This window comes from Delphinus delphis, chromosome 20, assembly GCF_949987515.2.
Source record: "Delphinus delphis chromosome 20, mDelDel1.2, whole genome shotgun sequence".
Taxonomy (NCBI): domain Eukaryota; kingdom Metazoa; phylum Chordata; class Mammalia; order Artiodactyla; family Delphinidae; genus Delphinus; species Delphinus delphis.
The window spans coordinates 44,754,002-44,779,453 of record NC_082702.1 but is presented as its reverse complement, the minus strand read 5'-3'; the positions used below and the strand labels follow the sequence as shown (position 1 = coordinate 44,779,453).

General features: G+C 44.8%; 1 protein-coding gene across 2 annotated transcripts; it reads left to right on the top strand.

Moving 5' to 3' along the window:
• The first annotated feature begins 13,184 nt into the window (after positions 1–13,184).
• Positions 13,185–24,234, top strand: ATXN1L (ataxin 1 like). Of its 2 annotated transcripts, none has more exons than XM_060000664.1 (3): positions 13,185–13,286; positions 15,153–15,220; positions 16,437–24,234. In XM_060000664.1, exon 3 carries the CDS (start codon positions 16,554–16,556, stop codon positions 18,618–18,620), a length of 2,067 nt encoding a protein of 688 aa, XP_059856647.1. In that variant the 5' UTR covers positions 13,185–13,286; positions 15,153–15,220; positions 16,437–16,553; the 3' UTR covers positions 18,621–24,234. The 2 variants fall into 2 exon arrangements, with proteins under 2 accessions (XP_059856647.1, XP_059856646.1); XM_060000663.1 differs by having other exon boundaries at positions 16,434–24,234.
• Positions 24,235–25,452: the final 1,218 nt, after the last annotated feature.

Sequence of the window (25,452 nt, the reverse complement as noted above, 5' to 3'; positions counted from 1 at the left end):
ATGTGCTCCGCAAAGGGAGAGGCCACAATAGTGAGAGGCCCGTGTACCGCAAAAAAAAAAAAAAAAAAAAAAAAAAAAAAAAATTAGCCTGGGAAGTCCAAGAAGTGTTGGGACATCCGCAGTAACTGGGGCAGCCAGTTCCTGGTACCCAGTTCAGAGAACACCAAACTCCTCCGCCAAGCTATTCACACATGCCAGAGGATGATCTAGGACTTGACCAGGTGCCAGGGTGAGGTGGCTTATCCCAAGGAGAGGCAGACAGAGAACCATAAAGTTTAAGAGATGAAAGATATTGTAAATGAGAAAACTACAGACCCACACACAGGTGGCCATATTAAAATTTGTGCCCAGGAGCCCTGATTCCCCAAAAAAATAGGCAATCCAGGACTAAGGAATTAGGTGGTTTAATCAGCATTTCAAGTCTTGGTTAAGAGCTTCAAAATCGACTTCCTCAGAAGCATAATGACACTGTTTAATATTATGAAAGTAAAGAGTATGTGTTACACACATATACTGAAGTATTTACAGATGAAATTATAGGCATAATGTTTAAGATTTACTTTAAATTCCTTCTGTATCAAAAGAAAAATAGGAAGAGATAGGTAGATGAAATAAAAGCAGCACAATATTGATAACTGTTGAAACTGAGGGATGGGTACATGAAAGTTCATTATATTATTTGCTCTAATTTTGTATATGTTTAAATTTTTCATAATAAAGTTTTCTTTGTTTTATTTTTAAGCAGAGGACTTGAATACCTAGAAGCTGAGCAATACACAAAGTGGTTCAGACAAAAATTTCAGCAAGGAAAATCAGAGTCAAATTATGTCTGAGGACTTCCCTGGTGGCACAGTGGTTAAGAATCCGCCTTGCCAATGCAGGGGACATGGGTTGGAGCCCTGGTCCGGGAGGATCCCACATGCAGCGGAGCAACTAAGTCCGTGCGCCACAACTACTGAGTGTGCGCTCTAGAGCCCGCGAACCGCAACTACTGACCCAACGTGCCACAACTACTGAACCCCGAGCGCCTAGAGCCCGTGCTCCGCAACAAGAGAAGCCACCGCAATGAGAAGCCCGCGCACCGCAACGAAGAGTAGCCCCCGCTCGCTGGAACTAGAGAAAGCCCGCGCAAAGCAACGAAGACCCAACACAGCCAAAAATAAATTTTAAAAAAATTATGTCTGAAATATAAAATCTTTTAAAAAAAGAGCTTCGAGAGGTCAGAAATACTTAGGAAGGCGAAAAGAATAAAACAATTTCTCTTTACTTCATACCGAAGGAACAAAGAGTAAAAATAATTAATGCATATGGTTCTTTAGGTTTTTTTTTTTTTTACTTCTCCAGAATTATGTACACAAAGTTATGAGATTTTTATACTATTTTCAACATAAGAGAAAATTGTTTTCACTACATAGTAATTAAATATATCTACTCTAAATCACTACACATTAAAGACTTTCAAAATTGACCAGCTCTTAAAAATGTTCTTTGCAGTCTATACTGTGGTATTGTCAAGAGGTAGATATAAGACTAAAGCCCTATTTTCTCATGAATTCATCATAAAAACACATCAAACATCAGCTAAACGATTGCAAATATGCTCCCTGGCTTTAAAAAAAACTTCACAAAGATCATTTTACTATTCAAAAGCCCATTTAGGATTGTGTTCTAGCGCTGCTTGGAGTCCCATTCCAGATTCAGTTTCTTTAACCATACTGACCTGTCTTTCAGGAGAAAGGGGTGAGAAATAAGGGGCTGGAGATGACACAGGTGAGGGCCCTGCTGCTAATACTGGCGATGCCCCAAATGGATCACCCGTTCCTGCTACAGTTCCACCTCCTCTGCAAAGAGCACTTTTCTTGACATCCTCGGTGAATTAACCAGGCCTGCTGGGGCTTCAGCCTGAGGCAAGAATCACATTGGCTTCTCAATTTACTACACATTTGTTCACTGCATACCTACTACACTCCAAGCACTCTTGGAAATCCGGGGGAAGAAACAGCGAGCAAGGACATGTGGTTTCTGCCCTCATGAAGTTTAGGGTCCAGGGTAAGTCAATGACAGTTACAGCAAACTTCAGGCTTACTGGCCCACATACTTCTTCTTTCTCTCTGTTTCAATGGCTGTGTTTTGAGTGCTTATGAGGTCAGACACTGTGGTACACCAGTGATTAAGAGCTAGATGTCAAAAAAAAGAGCTAGATGTCAATATGCATAGATATGTCTACAAGAAAGTTTATCATACTTTAAGCAGTGGTAAACTCTGGATGTATCCGTTCATTTGACAAAATCTATTGACCTTGTAATATAAACTAGGCATAGTGCTGGGAATGCCACAGTGAACAAACCAGACAAAAGTCCCTGTCCTCGTGGATCTGATATTGCAGGGGGAGAGACAGATAAGAAACAAGATCACTAAGTGAACGATAACAGTGTGTTAGATAGAGATAAGATTGATAGAGAAAAAATATAAAACAGTGAAGAGGGAAGAGAAGGTAGCTGGGAAGGGCTTTGCAGAGAAGAGAACACTCAAATACAGACCTGAAGAAAGTGAGGGAGGGACCAGGCGGAGAGCTAGAGAACACAGAGTCCCAAAGTACAAAGGTCCTGAGGAGGGAGCAGGTGTGTGTTTGAAGAAGCACGAGGAGGCCAGTGTGGCTGAGGCAGAGTAAACACGCGGAGAGTAGAGGGACTGAGGCGAGAGAGAAGAGGTGACAGTAGGTGTGGGTGGCCTCCTCAGTCATAGGAAAGCTGTTGCCTATTATCCTAAGTGAAATAAAAAGCCATTGGAGGGTTTTAAAAGCAGAGGAGTTACATGATCTGACCTAGGTACTAACCAGATCTCTGACAGCTGCATTAAACATCAGTTAATGGGGAAAAGGGGTAGAAGCAGAAAAACCAGTTAAGAGGGTACTGCAATCAATTCAGACCAGAGACTATTGCAGGTTAGATCGTGGTACTGTCAGTGGAGATGGTGAGAAGTGACAGAAATCTGGAACGTAGAGTAACCAGGATTTGTTGAAGATTGGTTGGGCTAGGGGTTGAGAAAAAGGGAAGATATCAAGATTTTCCCCTAGCATAGAATTACCACTAACTATAGAATGAGTACGTTCTTGGAAAGGGTGAGAGCACTTTTGGACATGGTAAGTTTGAGATGCATCTGAAACATCCTAGTGAAGACATCAAGAAGGCAGGCGAGGGACTTCCTTGGCGCTCCAGTGGTTAAGACTCCCGCACTTCCAATGCAGGGGGCGCGGGTTCCAGCCCTGGTTGGGGAACTAAGATCCCGCGGGCCATGCTGCATGGCCAAAAAGAAGACGAAGAAAAAAAAAGGCAGGTGAATGCATCAGCCTGGAGTTCATATCAGCCTAGAGGCCTTAGCTAGTGATAAACATGTGGAAGTCCTCACCACAAAGATGGGATTAAAAACTACAATGTTGGATGAAATCACCTAGAGAATAGGGAAGAAGAAGTTGTCCAGAGACTGAGCTCTTAGGCACAACTTTGGTGGCATTTCATGTGGCTTTTACTTCTTCTTAGTCCCTTTCTGTATTGTCTAAATTTTTTTTACAACATGTCATTTTTCAACAAACCATATACTCTTTGGAAAAGAAAAAAAGAGTCCCTTTCAGGAAACCATCAAGAGTAAAGCATCAGAAAAGACAGGTGTGCCCTTTAATCACAATCCAACATGGTACCTGCTGCCAATTTGAGGGCATTAGGGAGAAATTTCTCTTGCCCTAAAACAATTCATGATCACTTTTGGAAGCTTCATCCATCCTCTGTGATAATGATGAGGATGAAAAGCAAAACTTGATTATATTTGCTATGTGCCAGGTACTGCATATAAATTCCTTGTACGTATTAGCTCATTTAATCATCTCAACAAATTTATGAGATTTTAAAATAACTCTTAACTGTTATTATCCCTCTTCTTACAGTCCAGAGAACTGAGTCTTTGAGAGGGTAGGCCACTTGCCTGAAGTCTCACAGTTAATAAATGGCAGAGCTAGGATCTGAATATGGGCTGTTTCACTACTGAACTCAAACTGTGAAACAAGGCTAAATGATGGTGCCTTGTGCCTTTGGATCTTGTAGCCTTTATTCCAAGAGCTCTTTATTAAAATGCAAAATAACCCTCGGATAAAGCTGAGATCTTAAGAACTAAAAACATTTTATACGCTTCTAGGTATAACACTAGGTAACTTCATCTTTGTTTTCCACTCTATCGTTAACAACTTAAAAGGGTTATCTGACCACAGAAGTCCAGCTCTGCTAGAAAAGGTATGTGGGTGGAGAAAAGGTGCAGATGTCACCTGTTTACAATCCTGCCAGAGCTACGGTGGAAGCCACATACCTAAGTTAAAAAAAAATCTTCCGGTGCACAGTAAGAATCTCTGCTTTAAGTCAATTCTCTCTTCTTGAAAGTACTGACCATAAAGGTTGCTTTGGATTTATATGGGCCATTATAGTTCTTAGCCATTTCTGTTAGGTACTGTTCCACTGGAACCTGGGGTAGAGCGTTTACGTTCAATTTACACATTAGCTGCAAAATAAAGAGCATAAGGAACAAAAAGGGTTTAAGTGGTCTTTCACTTTTGAATCATAGTACTTCATTTTTCTAGTCTCTGTTATGTAAGATGTATAATTTGTTTTTATTTTATTTTATTTTTTATTTATTATTTATTTGGCTCTGTCGGGTCTTAGTTGTGGCATGCGGGGTCTTTTGTTGTGGCACCTGGGCTTCTCTCTAGTTGTGGCGCAGGCTCCAGAGCATGCGGGCTCAGCAGTTGTGGCGCGCAGGCTTAGTTGCCCCGTGGCATGTGGGATCTTAGTTCCCTGACCAGGGATCAAACCCACGTCCCCTGCGTTGGAAGGCAGATTCTTAACCACCAGGGAAGTCCCAAGATGTATAATTTTTAAAAGATGTATAATTTAGCAACAACAAGGAGGGGCCCTGCTTGTTTCATAAGACAGCCTATCCTAGGGCAAAGGAACCAAGTAGAATAAGAAGAAGAATATAAACACAAGAAAAAATACTTTGAGGTAAGAATTCTGATTTCATGATAAACATTTTGAATTATGTCAGAGGTAATAGTCAACATATTCAACAAGGCACTATCCAATCAGAATGGACACCCTGAATGATGAGAGTGTCCACCAGCCTGAAACAACTACTGTGGCCACATGCCCGTGTCCCAGCTGAATGTCTGTCTGAATTATGTATGTGGTCATGATTAAGATGTTCAAAAGTTGAAACTTCTAAGTTGGATTAACTTCCTTCATATTACTACGCCAGTTACATTTAGGAAAATGAATGCTTTCTTAATAAAGAAATCAGCTCAGTTTTCTTGACTCTAGCTTTTTGATAAAGATCTGAGTTTTCTAGTCCAAAAGCTTTATTCAAAGTTGTGCTGCCTCTAATGCAAAACTTATTTCTAAACATCTTTCAGTCTGTACAAAATTATATGATCTGAGTTTGCTCATATTTGCTTCTCCCAGACTTCTTGGTTTAAAAAATAATGTGTGTCTCTGGAAATGGTACTACCCAAGAGCTGACAGTTCCAATCTCATTGCTTTGACACAGCTGACCATAATTCTCAGCTGTACTTTTTACACAGCCGATTAGATACCTGCAGAAAACCATCACCAAGAAAGAAAGAAAGGCAAAATTCATCAAGTTATGGCAACTTTGCTTTAGATGAAGAACCACCAAAATAGCAAAACTAATTTCATGTTACCTCTTTGGAATTATGTTCTATTAGCTTCAGAACAACAATAACAATAAAACAAGTGCTTTGCTTTTAAGTATCTGATAAATGTGAAACTTAAAACCTCTATTTCTAAACACCTGATAAATTATAACACCCCAACCCTCACAAAAGAAACCCAGTTTCAAGTTTTTGAGTTTTTATAAATTTATTTATTTACCTAGTTATGGCTGTGTTGGGTCTTTGTTGCTGGGTGCGGGCTTCCTCTAGTTGTGGCGAACGGGGGCTACTCTTCGTTGCGGTGCACGGACTTCTTATTGTGGTGGCTTCTCTTGTTGCGGAGCACGAGCTCTAGGCGCATGGGCTTCAGTAGTTGTGGCACGTGGGCTCAGTAGTTGTGGTGCACGAGTTTAGTTGCTCTGTGCATGTGGGATCTTTCCAGACCAGGACTTGAACCTGTGTCCCCTGCATTGGCAGGGGGATTCTTAACCAGTGCACCACCAGGGAAGCTCCCCCCCATTTTCAAGTTTTGTTTTATTTGTTGCCATTGCCATTTTTTTTAAAAAAAGTATTTTTCACTTAAAGACCAACAGAAGAAAATACTTCTTTGGTTAACCCTTAGGAGAAAAAAGGATCCTCCAATTAATCCTAAAACACCAAGCAAGTAACACTAGTGATACCCTCACCTACGTCGTGACACAGGCAGTTAAAAACAGTCAAACAACTATTTTCAACTCAGGCACCTCTGACTGGAGGTGAGAAGCTACCCAGATTAGTGTAGATACAGATTCAGACAGACCAGAATCCAGTTCCTTAAAGGAAACATAAAAATCTCAGGGCTTTATGTTTCCCTCTTTTCCCACGGACAATACTCAAAACATAATGTTAAATAAAAAATTTTTTTAAACTTAAATTAGAATACAAACCTATATGTATATATCTGTATATATACACACACATAGATACATACAGACATATAGACTGAAAGGAATATATTAAAATTCTTTTTTTTTTTTTTTTTGGTACGCGGGCCTCTCACCGCTGTGGCCTCTCCCGTTGCGCAGCACAGGCTCCGGATGCGCAGGCTCAGCGGCCATGGCTCACAGGCCCAGCCACTCCGCGGCACGTGGGATCTTCCCGGACCGGGGCACGAACCCATGTCCCCTGCATCAGCAGGCGGACTCTCAACCACTGCGCCACCAAGGAAGCCCCAGGTTACTTTTATGTTCTAAAATGTTCCATACTGAACATTTATTATTTTTGTAATAAAAAGAGTAGTTATTTTCAAAATGAGAGTGCATGTCATGGTTTGCATTTTAAAAAATGTTTTCTTATATACAGTTCCATTTGATCTGAGTAACACCTGTGTGAGGTTTGCATGTTATCTGCATTTTGCAGCTGACAAAATTGGGATTCTGAGAGATTAAATGGCTTGCCCATGTTCACATGACTAGGAGTAACTGGTCAAATTGGAACTCAAAACTAAATCTTCAGGCTGCAAATTCCTATGCTTTTCCACCACATTATGCCATAGAATGAACAAGTCAAGTCATGTTGGAGATGTAACAAATGTAACCTGTCCCAGATTAATCCACTGCGATAAGGGAAGTCTTACTACCTTGAGCTATCAACTGATGACTGAGCCTGGGGAAATAGGCTTTTCATGAGTCGGGGAAACATTAGCCTGCAAATCATACACTCTGCCTGTCTGCCATACCCTAAAAGTGATGCTCACCTTCTAATCATGAATAGAAAGAGTTACTCTTTCATTGCAAAAAATCTTGACATGAGACTGTACTTGAATCTGAAATAAATGCAAAGCTCAGTACTTGGAAGGTTGCTTAGCTAAGTTCAAAGTACGAAAATGGCCTTTGCCCTGGACATCACAGAGAAAAGAAATCACAGTAAAACTGGACTGTTTCAGATAAATGCTGAACTGTTGTTACACAAGTGCTAATATTGGCAAACATTTATTGGGTGCCCAGGTTATAGTCTGTATTACATATAGAACCCTGGAGTGATAGAAGGTCAAGATTATCATCTCCCTTTAAAAAAGAATATATTTAGTTAAGAGAGCACTCATTAGCTTTATTTATCTTGAATCATTCAGGCATTCCATGTTTAAAATTTCTCTATTTGTAAGAAGGGGATAAAATGTATCTGAATAATAATATGTATCCCTGATTGTCAAAATCGAATAAAAGAACACATGGGCATGCAGTTTAAAATTCACAAGTTCTATGTACACCATCAATGTCATCCTCTTTGTTCATGGTAACCATAATGGGTACCACTGGTTTTCCCTAAATTTCATTTGTTTTGGGTACTTTCCTTAGGCTCCTGTTATCTAAGTAATGCACAAACACCCTCTGCAAGATTTGGCTAAAGAATGCCCAAAAATCAGTTTGGAAGTTTGGGTAACATCTGCCTCTCTACTACTATAATAGGCTATAGTAATTCAATAATAAATAGTGCTATTTACGGAGCACTAGGAAAACTGTGTTTACATGAAATACTTATTTCACCTGAACGCTCCTCATAATCAGAGATCACGTTTCTCAGTTTATTGAGGGGTCCATCCCACATGTGATCCATTGGAACAAGGAAAGAGAAAAAGGCAACATAAAATAAGTTGGACTTACAGCAAGAAGACAACAGGCATCAGCTACTACTCCTGCTCATGGGTGTGACACTACTTGAGCTGTCATGTGATAGAAGAAATAGCATTTTTTTGTGTGTGTTTGAAAAAAGCTAAGGAAGCTCTTTCAGAAATATTTGCCCGGGAGCTCAAACTTAATAGCTACTGCACATCTAAAAAGGCTTGGCTAGATAAAGTTCTATGCTTTGGTGGAGAGAAATCCAGTAATTTGGACATAATGCTACATTTTAAACCTTTGGAAACATTTTCTTTTTCTTTCTTTTTTTTTTTGTCCACACCAGGCAGCACTCGGGATCTTAGTTCCCTGAGCAGGGATAGAACCTGTGGCCCCTGAAGTGGAAGCACGGAGTCCTAACCATTGGACCGCCAGGGAATTCCCTAGAAACCTCTTTTTAAATTAAACTTTTTATTTTGAGATAATTGTAGATTCACATGCAGTTTGTAAAAAGTAATACAGAACAACCCAGGGTACTCTTTACCCAGTTTTCCCTGGTGGTAATATCTTGCAAAACCAAAGATATTGGTATTGACACAGAACTGTCAAGATACAGAATGTCAAGATACAGAACTGTGTTTGGAAACTTTTAAATGATTTGATCACTGTAATAATCATTCCCACAATTCAGAAACACTCCTTTAAATTCCAGAGTTGCTAAGTAAGGTCTTAGGAGATATGTCATGGGGCTGGGAGGTGGTGGCACAGAGGATTGCACAGGAATCTGAGAGGCAGCTTGCTGTGCTGCCTGGAGAATTTACTCATTTATCTTTTTTTTCCAGGAATTTTAAGCAGTTGACAACCAGTGGCAAGTTGACGCAAAGGGGATCAGCTTTGAAGGAAGAGCTGAAATGATTTCACCACAAGGCACAGCAGCTCGCAAGTCACCTTGCTGAGAAGTTCCCCAGCCAAAGAGAGTTATCAGAGGCTCTAATTTTTCCACATCCACGTTATTTATTCAACAAATCCCGTGTAAGGAATTCCTGGCTGCTTAGTACTGGCCTTAATGCACTTGTTTCTCTGTGGACCAGTTCCCCAGATACAACTCTTGTGATTCAAATAAGGGTTAGATCTCTTTCAGTTTATTCCAATTGTCAGTGTTTTTACTGCAACTTTTGAGAGTTCTGCAGGAAGTTTCTGACAAAAATGAAAGTCTTTGGCAAGTGTCTGAGGAAGTAGACAACAGAGGGAGATTTCCCTCCCCAACGAACATAATAGTCACTTACGGAGAAGTTATAAAACCTCCTTCTAAATAAAATATTTATGAATTTGAAAGGGAAATCCCCATTGGAATCTGGAGAGGTTGCATAACGTTAAAAGCACATGCAAATGAGAACACAGAGAAGTAGATAAAACAGAAGCTTGAAAATTGCACATTCCTATATTTGGCCAGCTAGAAAACTTCTGAAAAATAGTTTAATACCAGGAACCAACACGTTTCTAGGGAAAGCTAAATCTGCTAAGGATTTCTATAATTTCAATGTATGCTTGAGAATAGTTGTTGTTTCTGCCATTGGATCTAAAGATAAAAGTTCCAGGGGCTTCCCTGGTGGCACAGTGGTTAAGAATCCACCTGCCAGTGCAGGGGACACGGGTTCGAGCCCTGGTCCAGGAAGATCCCACATGCTGTGGAGCAGCTAAACCCGTGCGCCACAACTCCTGAAGCCCTGGCGCCTAGAGCCCGTGCTCTGCAACAAGAGAAGCCACCACAATGAGAAGCCCACGCACCGCAATGAAGAGTAGCCCCCGCTCACTGCAACTAGAGAAAGCCCGCGCGCAACAGCAAAGACCCAATGCAGACAAAAATAAATAAATAATAATAAAATTAAAAATAATAATAATATAAAGACAAAAGTTCCTTTCCTAAAATGACACCTTGGCATGCTAAAGCATACAAGCAGGAAGACATGACAGTATGAAAAAAGCCACCTACTCCTCTTATGACACACATGGTTTCCCAAGTTAACAGCACTTCTCTCTGGTTTGATCCCTTAATGTCAAAAAAAGTTGGGATAGTTGTCTGAGCTTACCCTGCCTGTACTACATGTCTAGAAAAATCGCCAACTAGGAACTAAGCAAACATAGAGCTGGTTTGAAACCCCTGCTTGCTTTTAGGCAGAGTAACTAGCATGGCAGGGTTTTGTCCTTGTTATTTTCTGTCCAGCAGAGTAGCTCAAGCTCTCTCATCACACAAATTCAACCTACACACATCAAAGAAATTTAATAGGAATCCAGGGAAATGGAAGAGGTGGGCAAAGCAGACTAAAGTTTAATTTTTCAGTCCCCAAATGTTCCAAATACCTTTAAAAAAATCTCTTTTCACTGCATCAGTTCTTAAAATTCTGTGGAAATTTAAGGAAAAAAAGCTGTGAAAGAAATGAAGGATTTTCAGATGAGACTAAAAAAAGCCAATAGGCAAAATAGATGAGAATAGAAACGAGGAAATGAGAGCAAAAGAATTAGCAAGGGAAGTCTCCCATTTGGGGATTTTTTTGTGAAATTTCATTCAACGACTATTTATTGAGCCAATTACAGTTTTATAAACCCTAGGTTGACTTAAAAAACTTTAATAGGGAATTGTCCACATTCCAGAGAATAATACAGATTTTTAGAGAAGTGAGGTAACTTTGGGTTATTTAAGTATCTTAAATTTAAAACTGTATTAGTTTACTTGTCACTAACATTCCTGTCAAACTGTCACTATGGGGCTTCCTACCATCAATATGTACAACCAAAGAAATGCGGATGGCTTGGAGTAAAGAGTTCTAGAAGAGGATACAGAAGATATGACCCACCCTTTTGGGACTGCAGCACCAAACCAGGAAGTCACCAGTGCTTCACCAATCAGAACATCCTTTTTTAAAAAAATTAGACACACCTTTGCACCAAGTGATTATGTTAATGTCTGGTAGCCAAAAAACTTTTTGTTTGCATCTACCAGTGTCTGCTCTTTCAACTTTGCCTGAAAACCAGCTCTCTGAGGGTGTATCTTGATCCAGGAGAAACTGATTATCCTTGAATACACCTGGATGGTCTCTATCTTGGCAGTTTTAATGCCGGTTTAGTGAGCCAAGCAATGAACTAGAAACCATTCTGCCAGTTAGTACTAAAATGGGGCCACTGAGCGACCACAGGACTTCCTTCTTGGACAAACTGAGAAGACAACTGTTATGAATAATATTAATATTCACAAAGCAAAGTTCCCTGTTGATTTAGATGGCTACAAATTAGTAGTGTCACTATATTTTACCCACTGGTGCAAGGTGCGTGTGTCTGTGTAGTGTTCAATAATTTTGATAATTCTCTGTTCCCACCCAAGTGAGAAAATATCAAAGTTGAGGTCTAAGGGTTCTCTAGAAAGAATCTTAGAGATCATATACTTTATTTGTATTTTAACTTACTCATTTTATTATTTCTAAGGTAATAGTCTCCTTAAAAAATCCAAACAGTAACATAAGTCCCTTTTGTTCCTCTTGGCCACCACCCAATTCCACTTTCCTCTCCCGAGATAACAAATGTTAGCTAGTTGTTATATATCCTTCCACTCCTTTTCTCTACAAATACATAAATATATGCAACTGTAATATTACATGTCTTTTAACAACAAATATGTGATCTCACACTGTATATATGTGCTTATTTTTTCACTTAAAATGTTTTGAGAGCTCTCCTATCTACATTTCACCCCCACTCCTTCATTCAGTTCAAGTTCCTCATTTCACAGAAGTGGAAACCCAAGTATAAAGTAGTAAAACGATTTTCCAAAGGCTGGATAGCTAGAGCCCAGCCAGTAGTACTTTCAAAATCAAACAAAAATCAATGATTATTTATTGAACAAAGTTTGCAGAAACTGAAAAGGGAAAAATCTGCTCAGAATCCAATTTCTCCAATAGTTAGTTACTTTTTTCTCAGTTCAGTTTTTGTCTGTATGCAGAACTACTTTTTTACATAGTTGTAATCAAAGCATAAATTCAATTGGTGTTCATTTTTTTTTCACTTAGTTTTTTTTTTTTTTTTTCTCTTCTATTTTGGCTGAGCTGTGGGGCTTGCAGGGACGTGGAATTTTAGTTCCCTGGTCAGGGACTGAACCCGGGACCAGCAGTGAAAGCGCCGGGTCCTAACCACTGGACCACCAGGGAATTCTCTTTTTTCATTTAAGTTAATCAGATGTTCATATTACTATAAAGTCAGCTAGTTTATTGGCAATGAATGGTGACCTCATAGTTCATCAAGTAGTCAAGCCCTCTTCCCTCTAAACTAAGCTGCTTCCCACTGTACTAATCCCCATCCTCTCATTCCTCACAGACTTTCAGGACATTAGCTTCACTTTCCCCTAGGTCCTGGTTCCGGCCCATTCTCATCCCCCTCAGAGCCATTTCTCAACTCTTAAAGAGCTCCATCTCCATCCTGGGTCTCTAGGGGGATCTCATTACCCTCCTGGGCCGGGGTCGCCTCGGAGCTCTCCGAGGTTCCCCAATGAAGTCTTCACAAAGTCAGGTCCCGAAGTCCAGGAAATGATGGCCACGCCTCAGGGCTGTGTTTGGGAACCCCCAGAATTTACTGGAGTAGACAGATATCAGGGTCCTTGTGGGGTCAGGGTGAAGGGGTCGGGCCCAGTCCTATTTACGTGACCCGGCCCCAGGGAGAGGAGTTCGTTTTCCCACCAGAGGGGGGCGCTGGGGGCGACGGTCGGACAGCCTGCACAGTCCTCTCCCGGGTACTCCTGGGCGTCGCTCTCCGGCCCAGGGCCGTGACGCAATCTCCCCGCGCCGGGGGCGGTACGCGCTTGACACCATCTTCGGGCGCCCGTCTTGGGGGGCGTTGGGTGTGGGGCGGCTCCGGGGCCGGGGATGGCGGCGGCCGCCGTTGCGGCGTCTCCGGGACCAGCGGGAGGAGCCCGGGGAGCGCCGTGAGATGGGCCGGTGAGTGTCGCCGGGAATGGAGGACGCCGAGTCGGCCTCACTGGGGCCAAGCAGGCCTGGGCTCGGAGCTCTGGAGGAAGTGGCCCCCCAGAGCCCGTTGCCCCGCGGACCGAGGGAGCGAAAGAGGCCGCGCCTAGACCCCCGATCTCTTCTCACCGGCCCGGCCCAGAGAGAGGCCTCAGGTTCCTGCTCCCCCGCGACTGTGTCCTAGCGGGGCGGGGTGTCCGAGTCCTCGGGGCGGGAAGGGGCCCCCAAACAAGGAAGCAGCGCCTGCGGCGCCTCGCCCTTACCCCTCTGCTTGAAAGGTCGACCCCCCACTCTCTAAATGCAGAGTTTCCAATTTCGGGCCCTACCCCTTTTGGGGCAAGGATTGCGGGATCAAGGGAAGCCATAACCCCTGTCTCTTCTAAGCTCCTGTCTTTCTGGCGGGCTCACCTCTCGCCCTCAGCGAATTCGAGTCCGAGGCTGGGTTCACCCTCTTGATTCCGGGCTGTGCTGCCAGCGCTGGCAGCTCTCCGGAATGGTCCTCCTTTCCCGTTAGCTCGGTTGGGGTCACAAGCTGCGTCTTCCCCTGGAGAAATCCTCACTGAGCCTCTTCAGAGGCCGAAGTTTCAGATTCCGAAATGTGTTTTGCGTTGTGGGAACTTAGTGCACAGGCTTGGCTCTTTGTTATTCCTGCAGACCTTTTGCCTCTTTCAGTCCTTTTATTAGCCTGTGTTTGGCTAACCCCTCTGTGACCTAGAGGCAGGTTTTCTTTAATGCTTTAGTTGTGAGAAGCAAGTATCATTCTGAAATTGAAGTTGTGACCCCATTTTCAGTTGGGAATGAGAGAGAAATCTAACTGCTTTTCAGTCACTGGAACTGCTGGCAAAGAAGGGATGCAAGACTTGTGCCCACTGTGTGAATTTGTGTTTATGGAACCAAGAATTTGTCTTTCCACCTTGTTTTCCTATCTTGTCACTTTTTTCTTTTTGTACATCTGCACCTTGCTGATCTTAAGAGGGAAGTGTCTTCAGTTTGGTTTGAGGCGTGTAGTGTTCTTTAGGACTTGGACAGCGCAGTGGGTAGTAGTTTCTCTGAGTACTGGTCAGTAGTACTTTCTCTGTTTTTAGAGATTAAGGCTCTGTTCTTCAGTGCTTAACGTTTCTGGCATGTGTAGATTCAGATATTGACAGTTTAGCATGAGTTTTGTTTCCCACTGGTAGGCTACATGAGGACAAAGGGAATGTTTTCAGTTACTGTCACACCTGATTCAGCACGTGGTACAAAGTTGTCACTTAGAAAATTTTACACACACACACACACACACACACACACACAGAGGAGCCTGTTTTTTTACCCTGGAAATCTGCTAATAAGGCTTCCCTTTGAGTGGCTCCCCCTTGACCTCTTTTTCTGCCCCAGAAACATAAATAATTGTTCTTTTTCCTCTAGTGCCTCTTATCTCATTTAAATAACCTCCACATCTGTGTTTTCATCAGCCCTGAATAAAAGTGAAATCCGTGAGGCTGATTTTTCCTGCTTCCCTTTGTTCACATGGGGACAATGTTGAGTCTTCCACGTTTATTTGTACATTTACCTGAAATTGGGATTGGAAGTAAATTTAACCTTTGGGGAATAGGTACAGGTAGAGAATGAAGAATATGATGTTAAGGAAAACAATGAAGTTTGACACATGGAAATTTTTTTCCAGAGATGTTGTCCTACAAATTAGAATTTAATGTGTTGTTACCTCTGGAGAAGAGTAGGCGGCAGGGCCTCCTGGACTTTAATGTCTTTGTGGTTTTGGAATTACCTTTCTTGATGATCCTGGGGAGGATCAGAGGCTAGGTTCCTGCTTACTCTATTCCTATTTCTGTCTCCTAGGCTCCCAAGCCAGTGGGGAGGACACTGCTTCTTATTACAGCTGCTCAGAAGCACCACTGGAAGCTCAGGTAATACAGGCGCTTTGGATACCTTGTTGTGGAAAAACATCTGGAATTCAGCAGTGGAAAAACAGAACAGAGTGTAATATCATAGAAATCTCATTTCAGATCCGAAGAGCTGAAGCCTGATAGGAAGAAATAGGTGAAAAATTTCGTATGTGTTGAAATGTTCAGACCAGAAAGATACTTTATGAAAATGGACAAAAGCATGTGTGAAAGGTGATAGAGAAAGGGGAGAGAGAACTTTCTTATGAATCATATAGACCTGAGATAGCAATAAACAGACATGTTTGGAGAATAGAACCAGAATTTTAAGAAGTGGTGCCTAGAGCAGACCTACAATGGAAAAGGAGCCATTGGCAAAAGAAAAAAGAAAGGGAATGCATGAAGAAGGCCAATTGATGGTGGTCAATGGGAAGAAAAGAAGTCTTGCCAAACTAGGGAACACAAAGTCTATGGAAGGTCAGAAGAGTTTTGTTGCCCTTTGGAGAGGAGAAATAAATAAACTGTAGAAAACACCAGTACAATCACCTCCCCATAGGGCCCAAGTTTGAATGTAGTATTTCATGGGGTGAAGAAGATACTTTCATAACATGTTTAGAGAACAACGTTTTAAAAAAAAAAACAAGACGTGCAGCCCTCAGGACCTATTGACTGACCCCTGGGTCCTTGGGGTAGTGGTGATATGAGGCAAAGGAGGATGAGAGTTTAGGCAGGCCTGGGGTGGGGGGGATGGGGATAGGTGAGATAATAACCCAAATTAGGCTGGGGAAAGGAAGCAAGGATGAGATCATATGTTCAGGAAAGAAGATAGCATGGTAGTGTTTGGTGGCAAAAGGAGAAAGTTAGGAAAAGGAGCCAGCAGCAAAGACCACGTGTTCAAATCCCCCTTAAGGGAAAAGGCTTAGAATAGTCAAGGTCCCCATCAGAGAAACAGCTAATCATGAAGCTGTTGGTTTCCCTGGGGTTGTGGAGCCCACAGGTTATTTATGCATTGTTGAATGCTTGTCCTTGTACCTCTTTGTGGTTTCCGTGATTGTTTCTTTCACGTCCTAGGCTGGATGAGCGAGAAGGGTAGCATCTTTGTCTGCTCCTTTCTCATTCCTCTTTTTTTCCAGCAGTCCCCTTTGTTACATCTTCCTCCGTGGACACAGTTCCTGCTCTTTCCTTTGACTTGGTTTACCCCTAGGTTACTTTTCTTTGCCTCTGATTTGTTCCCTAGCAGATGTGGGCGCCCCAGCCAGCAGCAGAGAGGGGTGCAGGGGAGCCACAAAGAAGCCCCTTCTGATGCCCCAAGGAGCAAGCCGACCCCTTCCAGGCTCCAGGAACACCACAAAGCAATATGAAACCTGTTCATGAGAGGAGTCAGGAATGCCTTCCACCAAAGAAACGAGACCTCCCCGTGACCAGCGAGGATATGGGGAGAACTACCAGCTGCTCAACTAACCACACACCCTCCAGTGATGCCTCTGAATGGTCCCGAGGGGTGGTGGTGGCCGGGCAGAGCCAGGCAGGAGCCAGAGTCAGCCTGGGGGGTGATGGAGCTGAGGCCATCACTGGTTTGACGGTGGACCAGTATGGCATGCTGTATAAGGTGGCTGTGCCACCTGCCACCTTCTCCCCAACTGGCCTCCCGTCTGTGGTGAACATGAGCCCCTTGCCCCCCACATTTAATGTAGCGTCTTCACTGATTCAACATCCAGGAATCCACTATCCCCCAATCCACTATGCTCAGCTCCCGTCCACCTCTCTGCAGTTTATCGGGTCTCCTTATAGCCTTCCCTATGCTGTGCCACCTAATTTCCTACCGAGTCCCCTCCTTTCTCCTTCTGCCAACCTCGCCACCTCTCACCTTCCACACTTTGTGCCATATGCCTCACTCCTGGCAGAAGGAGCCACTCCTCCCCCCCAGGCTTCATCCCCGGCCCGTTCATTCAACAAAGCCCCCTCTGCCACCTCCCCACCTGGGCAGTTGCCACATCACTCGAGTACTCAGCCACTGGACCTCGCTCCAGGCCGGATGCCCATTTATTATCAGATGTCCAGGCTGCCTGCTGGGTACACCATGCATGAAACCCCTCCAGCAGGTGCCAGCCCAGTTCTTACCCCTCAGGAGGGCCAGTCTGCTCTGGAAGCAGCCGCTGCCAATGGACAGAGACAACGAGAGCGAAATTTAGTGAGACGGGAAAGCGAAGCCCTCGACTCCCCCAACAGCAAGGGTGAGGGCCAGGGACTGGTGCCAGTGGTAGAATGTGTGGTGGATGGACAGTTGTTTTCAGGTTCTCAGACTGCGCGGGTAGAGGTGGCAGTGCCAGCACACCGAGGGACCCCAGACACCGACCTCGAGGTCCAGCGGGTGGTTGGCGCTTTAGCTTCTCAGGACTATCGTGTGGTGGCAGCTCAGAGGAAGGGTGAGCCCAGCCCCCTCAACCTGTCCCATCATAACCCCGACCATCAGGGTGAGGGGCGAGGGTCAGCCAGGAACGCAGCAGAGATGGCCGAGAAAAATCAGGCCCGAGGGTTCTACCCTCAATCCCATCAGGAGCCCCTGAAACATAGACCTTTACCCAAAGCAATGGTTGTAGCCAATGGCAACCTGGTGCCCACTGGAACTGACCCAGGCCTGCTACCCATGGGCTCGGAGATCCTGGTGGCGTCAAGTTTGGACATGCAGGCCAGAGCCGCCTTCCCAGACAAGGAGTCAACGCCACCCCCCTTTACCTCTTCCCACTTGCCCTCCCATTTCATGAAAGGCGCCATCATCCAGCTGGCTACAGGGGAGCTGAAGCGGGTGGAGGACCTCCAGACCCAGGATTTTGTGCGCAGTGCCGAAGTGAGCGGGGGGCTGAAGATTGACTCTAGCACAGTCGTGGACATTCAGGAGAGCCAGTGGCCTGGATTTGTCATGCTGCATTTCGTGGTGGGTGAGCAGCAGAGCAAAGTGAGCATCGAGGTGCCCCCCGAGCACCCCTTCTTTGTATATGGCCAGGGTTGGTCCTCCTGCAGCCCTGGGCGGACTGCACAGCTCTTCTCTCTGCCCTGCCATCGGCTACAGGTGGGAGATGTCTGCATCTCTATCAGTTTACAGAGCTTGAACAGTCACTCAGTTTCTCAGTCCAGCTGTGCTCCCCCAGGCCAGCTGGCTCCTCCCCGAGAAAGGCCTGAGAGGACAGTCTTGGGACCCCGAGAGCAATGTGACAGTGATGGGAAAAGCCAGCCGTTAGGCGAGGGCTCCCGAATGGTAGAGCCCTTGCAGCCAGAGCCTGGTGCTCAGGCCTGCTGGCCAGCCCCGAGCTTCCAAAGATACGGCATGCAAGGGGAGGAGGCACGGGCTGCGCTGCTCCGTCCCTCTTTCATTCCACAGGAGGTAAAGCTGTCCATTGAAGGGCGTTCCAATGCAGGAAAATGAACCTCTCCCAGACCTGGACTGGGATGCTACCCCAGAGCTGGGCCTCACCGTGAGCAAGCAGAGGATTTGCACATGCCGAGCAGGGGATGGCTCTCTTGGCAGTGAGGTTAGTGGGGAAGAGAAGGCGTGAAGGCAGCCTCCCAAGGCATGGTCTGTTGCCCATTACCCCATGGCATCTTTTCAGAACAGCCCCAGAGGGTGCTGTGATGGGGAGCAGCAGGCCCGGGCCAAGGAAGGAAGGGGGTGCACGCAGGATAAGAAACATTCCAAATATCAGGGCCTCCCTGTTCTTTCCTCCTCGTCCCTAGCTCCTGCAAGGAGAGAGTCAGGCTTTGGGAGCAGGTGCAGAGGGAGGGAGCAAAGAAAGAGCCAAAAATGATGATCCACAGCTTATAGTAGCAGTTCAGCTATCTGAAGTTTTTTTTTTTTTTTTTTTTTTTCCTTTCTTTTTTGTGATGGGAGGGCAGGAGGCCCCATGCTTGGAAATAAGAGGGTTCCCACCCAGAACTCTTCTTTTGAGAGCTGTGCACTTTAAAGGGTAGTTTTGTTACAGATGTCTAAGGCTGGGTGTGCAGGGGACTCTGCTTGATCATCTGCTTCAGCCCTTTCCCATCTCTCCCCATCATTCCTCCCACAAGGCTTCTAGCATTAGGAGAGAGAAGCCGCTCCAGGGTTCAGAGTGAAGTACTGCCTTGGCGGGGACCCAGTCACGGGACTTTGGGAGAAAGACCCGATGGCCAGACTGACCGGGCTGTAGGCAGGGCTTCTGGAAAGGTAGCTGACCTAACAAGGCTCCTCCTACTCAGCATGCCAGACCCACTTTGAAATTGTACTGAATCTCTAGTTGGTAATGGTGACTTTTGAAAGAACCAGTGGACCCTTTTCCCTGGGCCCCTACACCCGATCCTCTGTCTGTCTATGTTGTGCCTAAGTGCCTGCACTGCCCCCACCCTTCCGCTGACCTAACCTGTCTGCATGGTGTCTTGACCTGGGCCTATTTGTAGCTGCACTGCCTTTCCCCTTCTGCAAAACTGGTTTTGTCCACTCTGACCAAGACCTCTAGTTTTTGGTGTGTAGGGGTCTCTCTGGTTTCCCTTTCAGTTCTATTCTCTATTTTTAAAAACTCAGAATCATGTCCTCTCCTCTTCTGCAGCTGAACCAGTTGGTGGAGAAACGAATGGAATTATGCCCCGGGTTGGGACCAGTACAGCTGGCTGGGCAGTGCCCATCCTTGCGCTTTTAGAGTCCCTCCCATCTTACTCCACTCCTCCCAGCATTCAGGCTTCTCCAGGCTGTCTCCTCCCATAGCCAGCTCTAAGGTTTTGGGATACTCTTTTTTTTTTTTAAATTTTGGCCACACCATGTGGCATGTGGGATCTTAGTTCCCCGACCAGGGACTGAACCTGGGCCCTCAGCAGTGAAAGCGCAGAGTCCTAACCACTGGACTGCCAGGGAATTCCCTAGAATAGTCTTGATAATGTTTCAATACCTGAAAAGTCTCCTAGATTCCATTTCATGGTGGAGTATTCCTCTGCCAGGAGTATTTTCAATCTTAGTTGCGTTTGCCCCCTGTGTCTTAAGCCCACTTTTTCTTCACGACTTTCAGCATCACCTCGGACTGTGGGATTCCAGTGGGTGTTGAGAATTAGGCTTCCCCCATCAGCTTTCAGGTGGGTGGGTGGGTTTTTTGTTTGTTTTTTTGGGGGTCTTTAGACTCTTGAACAACTCAGGGTATTGTCCACTCAGCTCTCTTATGAGGCTTCTCCTGGGGTATGACCCTGGCATTTCCTTTCAAGATGGACTGGCCAAGGCCTAGCCTGTTGTCAGGAGTCCCAAACCTCTGAGGTCTGATATCTGCTCTGTCAGAGACTTTAGGCAAGTCTTGTGACCTTTCGCTCTTTCACTTCCTCCCCAGCTGCCAAATGGGGATAAATAATCTTACCTACCTCCTAGGGGGAGGGGGAGTTCTGAGAATGGAGTCCTTCTTAGTGTTCAGGTGCTAAAGGTGGTTCTCCTGGGGGAACAAAGTGACTGAGACTGGCTTGTTCGCTGCAAGCCCTACACTCCACTGTTTCATTCCTTGAGAGCAGTTACCTGGTCAGTCAGCTTTTGGAGCCCCGTCCAGAGGAAGCTGCTGACCTGACCACAAGTATGTAAGTCTCCAGTTCACCTCAGAACCAAATACCAACCGTGTCTGGTGAACACTCAACCTTGTACACATTTGGGATCATGTCTTTTCCCTTCTCTGTCCCCTTATCTCTCTGAATGCTGCTTTCTCTGGCTTGTTTCCCACAGTTGGGGGCCTGTGGGGCTGAGTCTCGAGGAATCCTCTCAGAGGACGGCCCTCGGAGAAGGCCTTGTTTCTGGCTGTTCCATGAGCAACTCATTCCTAGTTTCTCATGCATGGGTTTCTCAGAAACATCCTTCCTCATTAGGAAGGCTCATCAACTGAATATAGCGACAGGCACACAGTGGACACTAAAGAAATATCCACCAAGGGCACCAACCGAGCTTCCTCCTTATGGGAACAAACCTATATCTAACCAGATAGAGGCCAAGTAGTGTAAATACAAGAAACCCTCACTGCCCAGCCTGATAACTTCCCCTTAATCATGGAAAGAGAAAATCTTGTGCACCTTGGCGAGTTGGGCCCTGAACTTTCTGCTGCTGTTCCTCTTCTGTCTCTTGCTGGTGAAGCAGCACCAGCACTTCCTATAATACTGTGCCATGCGTATGTAATATATTAATACTTGACTTTGTTGAGCTGCAGAGGTGTCTTCTCCCAGGGGAAGAAGCTCTGCTCTAAATCTTGGTCAGAGCTGAGGTATTCCCCTTACCTTTTCCCTCTGTTTCAGTCTTTTCTTCCAGGCATGAGGAATGAGAGTAACCTATGGTGTGTCCATTCGTCCTTTTAAAGATTTCATAAGTGTTATTATAAGAGATGTAAGAGCAGTTTTGAGACAGCATTTTGGAGGGAAGCTGTCAGCTTTTGGGGGAATGGGCAGTTAAAGAAGGCCAATGTCATTAGTAGGACAGTCCCAGAGCTTAGGGGTAGAAAGGAAGATGGCTAACTCTGGCATTAAATAGAAATGCCTATACCAGTTTGGGAGTAGGGGAACCAGGTGAAGGACGGTAATACATCCAAGTCTTGGATCATCATTCCTATCAAGATTAGTGTACACAGAGGAGGGGGAGTGGCATGGGGGAAGGGGAGACTGGGAGGTCAGAGCTGAGCACTCGTACCCAAGGGGGAGGGACCCCAGTAGATCTGGACTGACCCTTCTACACTCTTGGTCCCAGTTGGTCTGTGCTGCTTTGCCACTGCTGCTGTCTATTCACTGTCCTGCTTGCTGCCCTTGATAGCTCTCTGTCTTTCTGTGTCTTTGGCCATATAGGTGAAATCCAGGCATCCTGTCCATCCTTACATGTGCAAGGGTTACTTTATAACAAAGTCATCTTGAGTAGGGATAGTATGAAATGCTGCTGGTGGGCTGGTGAATCCAAAGGGATATGGCTTCAGTGCTTGTTGGGAGCCCTTTGGCTCCAAATATCTGACTCTCTTGAGGGAGAGACAAGCAGGTCCTATAAGTGGGTGTTTTCTTTGTATTAACTGCTTTCCTTTATGATATCTTGTGTCCTGTTTTAAAAATTAAATGATGGGGAACCAGATTAGGGCCTGTGTCAGCATCCCAGGGAGGTTCATCTGGCTCCAGTTAAATGGATTCTGGGGTTGGGGGAGCGTTTGAAGTTTGAAATAGACCCTCAGGTGGGGTTTAGTTTTATTTTTACCACTGGGCGCCATAGAAGATGCACAGGGTGGTGGTATGATTTAAACCTGCAACAAGCAGGCATGTTGAAGAGTTGAGTGATCACACTGGAGATAAAGGGTGGACGTGGGTTCACTGGGCAAGGGCTTGGGTCCATTGGAGTAAAGATAACCAGATTGGTTGAATTGGCCATGGGAGATTAAGTCACAGTCTTAAAAACAAAGCAAATAGGGCAGAGGCCAAGTTTTAGGGAGATTTCTTGGCCTCCTAGGGCTAAGTTTACTAAACCACACTGAAGCTACAATACTTTCCAGATGGGAAAAAGTGTACACTACAGTTGAAGAGCTGAACCGTGTTAGGTTGGATGTTGACCAGGAACCTGTTAGCCCTTTGCCGGGAAGCCTTCACCCTCCAGCATCCCTGGGAGAGGGAAGGCCTCCCACATTATGCAATAATAAAATAAGCATCTGGGTCCTTGCAGCTGTCAGTTGCTCTTTCAACTCTAGGATCCATCTTTGGGCCAGAATCCTGGTCTGGGCCTAGGATGACACTGGCCCTTGAGATGCTAGAGTTGACTGCACTCTCTCCTTACCTGCAGACTATGCACAGTGCCTGGGGCGGAAGGAGGAGAGGTGGTGCGGTTTACCCTGCTGAGCCTCCCCAGCAGGAACAGTAGTAATAAATGCACTTTTCACACTAAGGTTTCTTTATTCGTTCTCCTGTTAAGCCTAGATCCTCCCCTGGTAGACTGCAAATTCAAAGTCTGTGTGATCCCCAAGCCATTCTGCTGCAAATGCCCAGCAGTGAAGATGGCCTCAAACTGGGTTCCTGTCTGCAGTGTGTGTGGCGGCAGCCCATGTGCCTTTACCTATTGTCAAACTTTCAAGCATTTATTTCTGTCTTTATGACTGTCATGGGGACTGAGGTTCTTCAGAGAGAGAGAGAGAGAGAGAGCGCGAGTGTGAACAAGCTGATGACACAGTGGTTTTACACCCACTCCCCAGACAGGGAGTATGCACATAGTTGTGAGCTGTGAGTGGTTAGTGCATTGCTGATGTTGCTGAAGGCAGGGTTCATCCCTCATTTGCGTGACACTCGCATTCAGGAGAAGCTTGTGTCGGGGAAGAGACTCGTGGCAAACTTGAAGTATTAAAAATAAGGCTGTCCCCTACAACCTTCCTAGTCACACACAGGATCCCTGTAGCCAAAACAGTATATGTTCCAGCTGCAGAGAGCAGACTGCTCTCAGCTTGCACAGCACCTTAGGGGAGGGAAGAATATATGGATAGGGAATGGGGTGGAGAAAGGATGGAAATGTTGTCATCCAGGTGGCTTTAGGGTCCTCAGGAGTAGTAGAGAAGGACGGCACTGGGGAGGTCTGATGGATGGATCTGATTTGTGTAGGAGTTCCCTGTAGATAAATTACTGATCCCCCAACTACTATCCCCAGTATGTAATGGCTAAATTAATATGTAATCAACTGCATTGTATCTAAAGCCTTAGAACTAGTCAGGTGCTCCCCCCACCCGATACCATTTCTTACCCTCTAATCCTACCTGATCTTTAACAAAGCATTAATAATTCTAAGGATAATCTCTATTTTGTTGTGCTTTTTTGTAACTGTTTTAAATAAATCAATTTGTACTGTATATTTGTACTTTTGTGAGATCCTTTTTGCTGTTTTACCATTTTAAGTCTCTGTACTTGGCTACACACAGATTGTATTTTTATTGTTAATGCTCTTCTTATGGATACCTGCATTTAACTTGTGGACTATGTAAACACAATATATATCAATATCTATATATCTATATATCTATCTATATAAACTACTAGCTTTTCCTTTTGGTGTTTGCGCCTTCTTCGTATCCCAGCCTTAGATGGTGGCCATGGGGTGGGGGATAGAAGGCCTATGCGGCAGAGCTTGAAATAGAGAGCAAATCGTGCCCATCTTCATGTGGTGGGCTGGGGGCAGATTGCACGAGCTAGTCCTGAAGCATGGTCTGTGTGTTCTGTTGTGTGTGTTTCAGGGACCCAGAAATCTACCTGTAGACTCAGATACTGTTCTAGCACAATCAGTCACAAGGACCTGTAGATGCCCTCACTGCTGGCCTTTTCTCCAATTCTTTTCTCAGGAATACTGCCAGAAATTTCTGGAATAAGTCAGCTCCAGAACTTAGCTTGCCACTAGTAAGAGGTGAAGCACTCAGATACATGATAGTTACTCATACATTTATTGAGCACTTGCTACATGCCACAAAATAGCCTAGGTGCATTATATATTAATAACCATTTGTTGCTAGTACTATTATTTTCACTTTGTGGGTGGGGAAACCAAGAGGTTTAAGTAACGTACCCAAAGTTACACAGCTATTAATTAGCAGTACAGAATGTTAAATCCAGGCACCTAATTCCTGAGTTTGCGTTAACTCACAGTTCGTTGTAAAAATTAAATGAGATAATCCACGAAAGTGCTCAGAACAATCTTTGACACATAATGAGTGCTCAAACATTTTGAAACATCCCAAGTAGGACTTCCATGTGGGGCTCTGTGAGAAAAAGCCATTTGGCTCAATTAAATATTTTCTTTTAAATGTCCAGTATTTTGTAATAAGCTTATTAATATTTTTGTATTTTTCAAGACAAATATTTCGGCCTGCCTGGTGGGAATTACCCTGGTTTGGTGGGGGGTCAGTTAACGCTCTTAAATAGCCTTGAACCTGTGGAGGTCAGAGAGGAGTCCAAGTTTCCTTGTTACGATATTGGAAGAGGTCCACATTCCTGGCATAGTTATTTTTCTGGCTACAACTTAACTAGGGCACTTCCTTCTGGACTTCAAGATCTGTAATTATCTAAACTGTATACAACCTTTGGTGCAGGCTAAGGAAAGTTCTGTGCTGGCTTGTGTACCATCACAGAACCTTTTTAGAAATGACCTCAGCTCGTCTCCTCCATGGTTTGGCAGCCATACAAACTGCCAGAGTCGTCATTTTGCTCTGGCCTTGACCGCTACTGACCTGAGCTCTCGTGGCACCTTAATTCTGGATTTTCCTCAATTATCCTAC

Coding starts and splice junctions, on each gene's coding strand:
- ATXN1L (XM_060000664.1), top strand. CDS start 16,554: ATGAAACCTGTTCATGAGAGGAGTCAGGAATGCCTTCCACCAAAGAAA.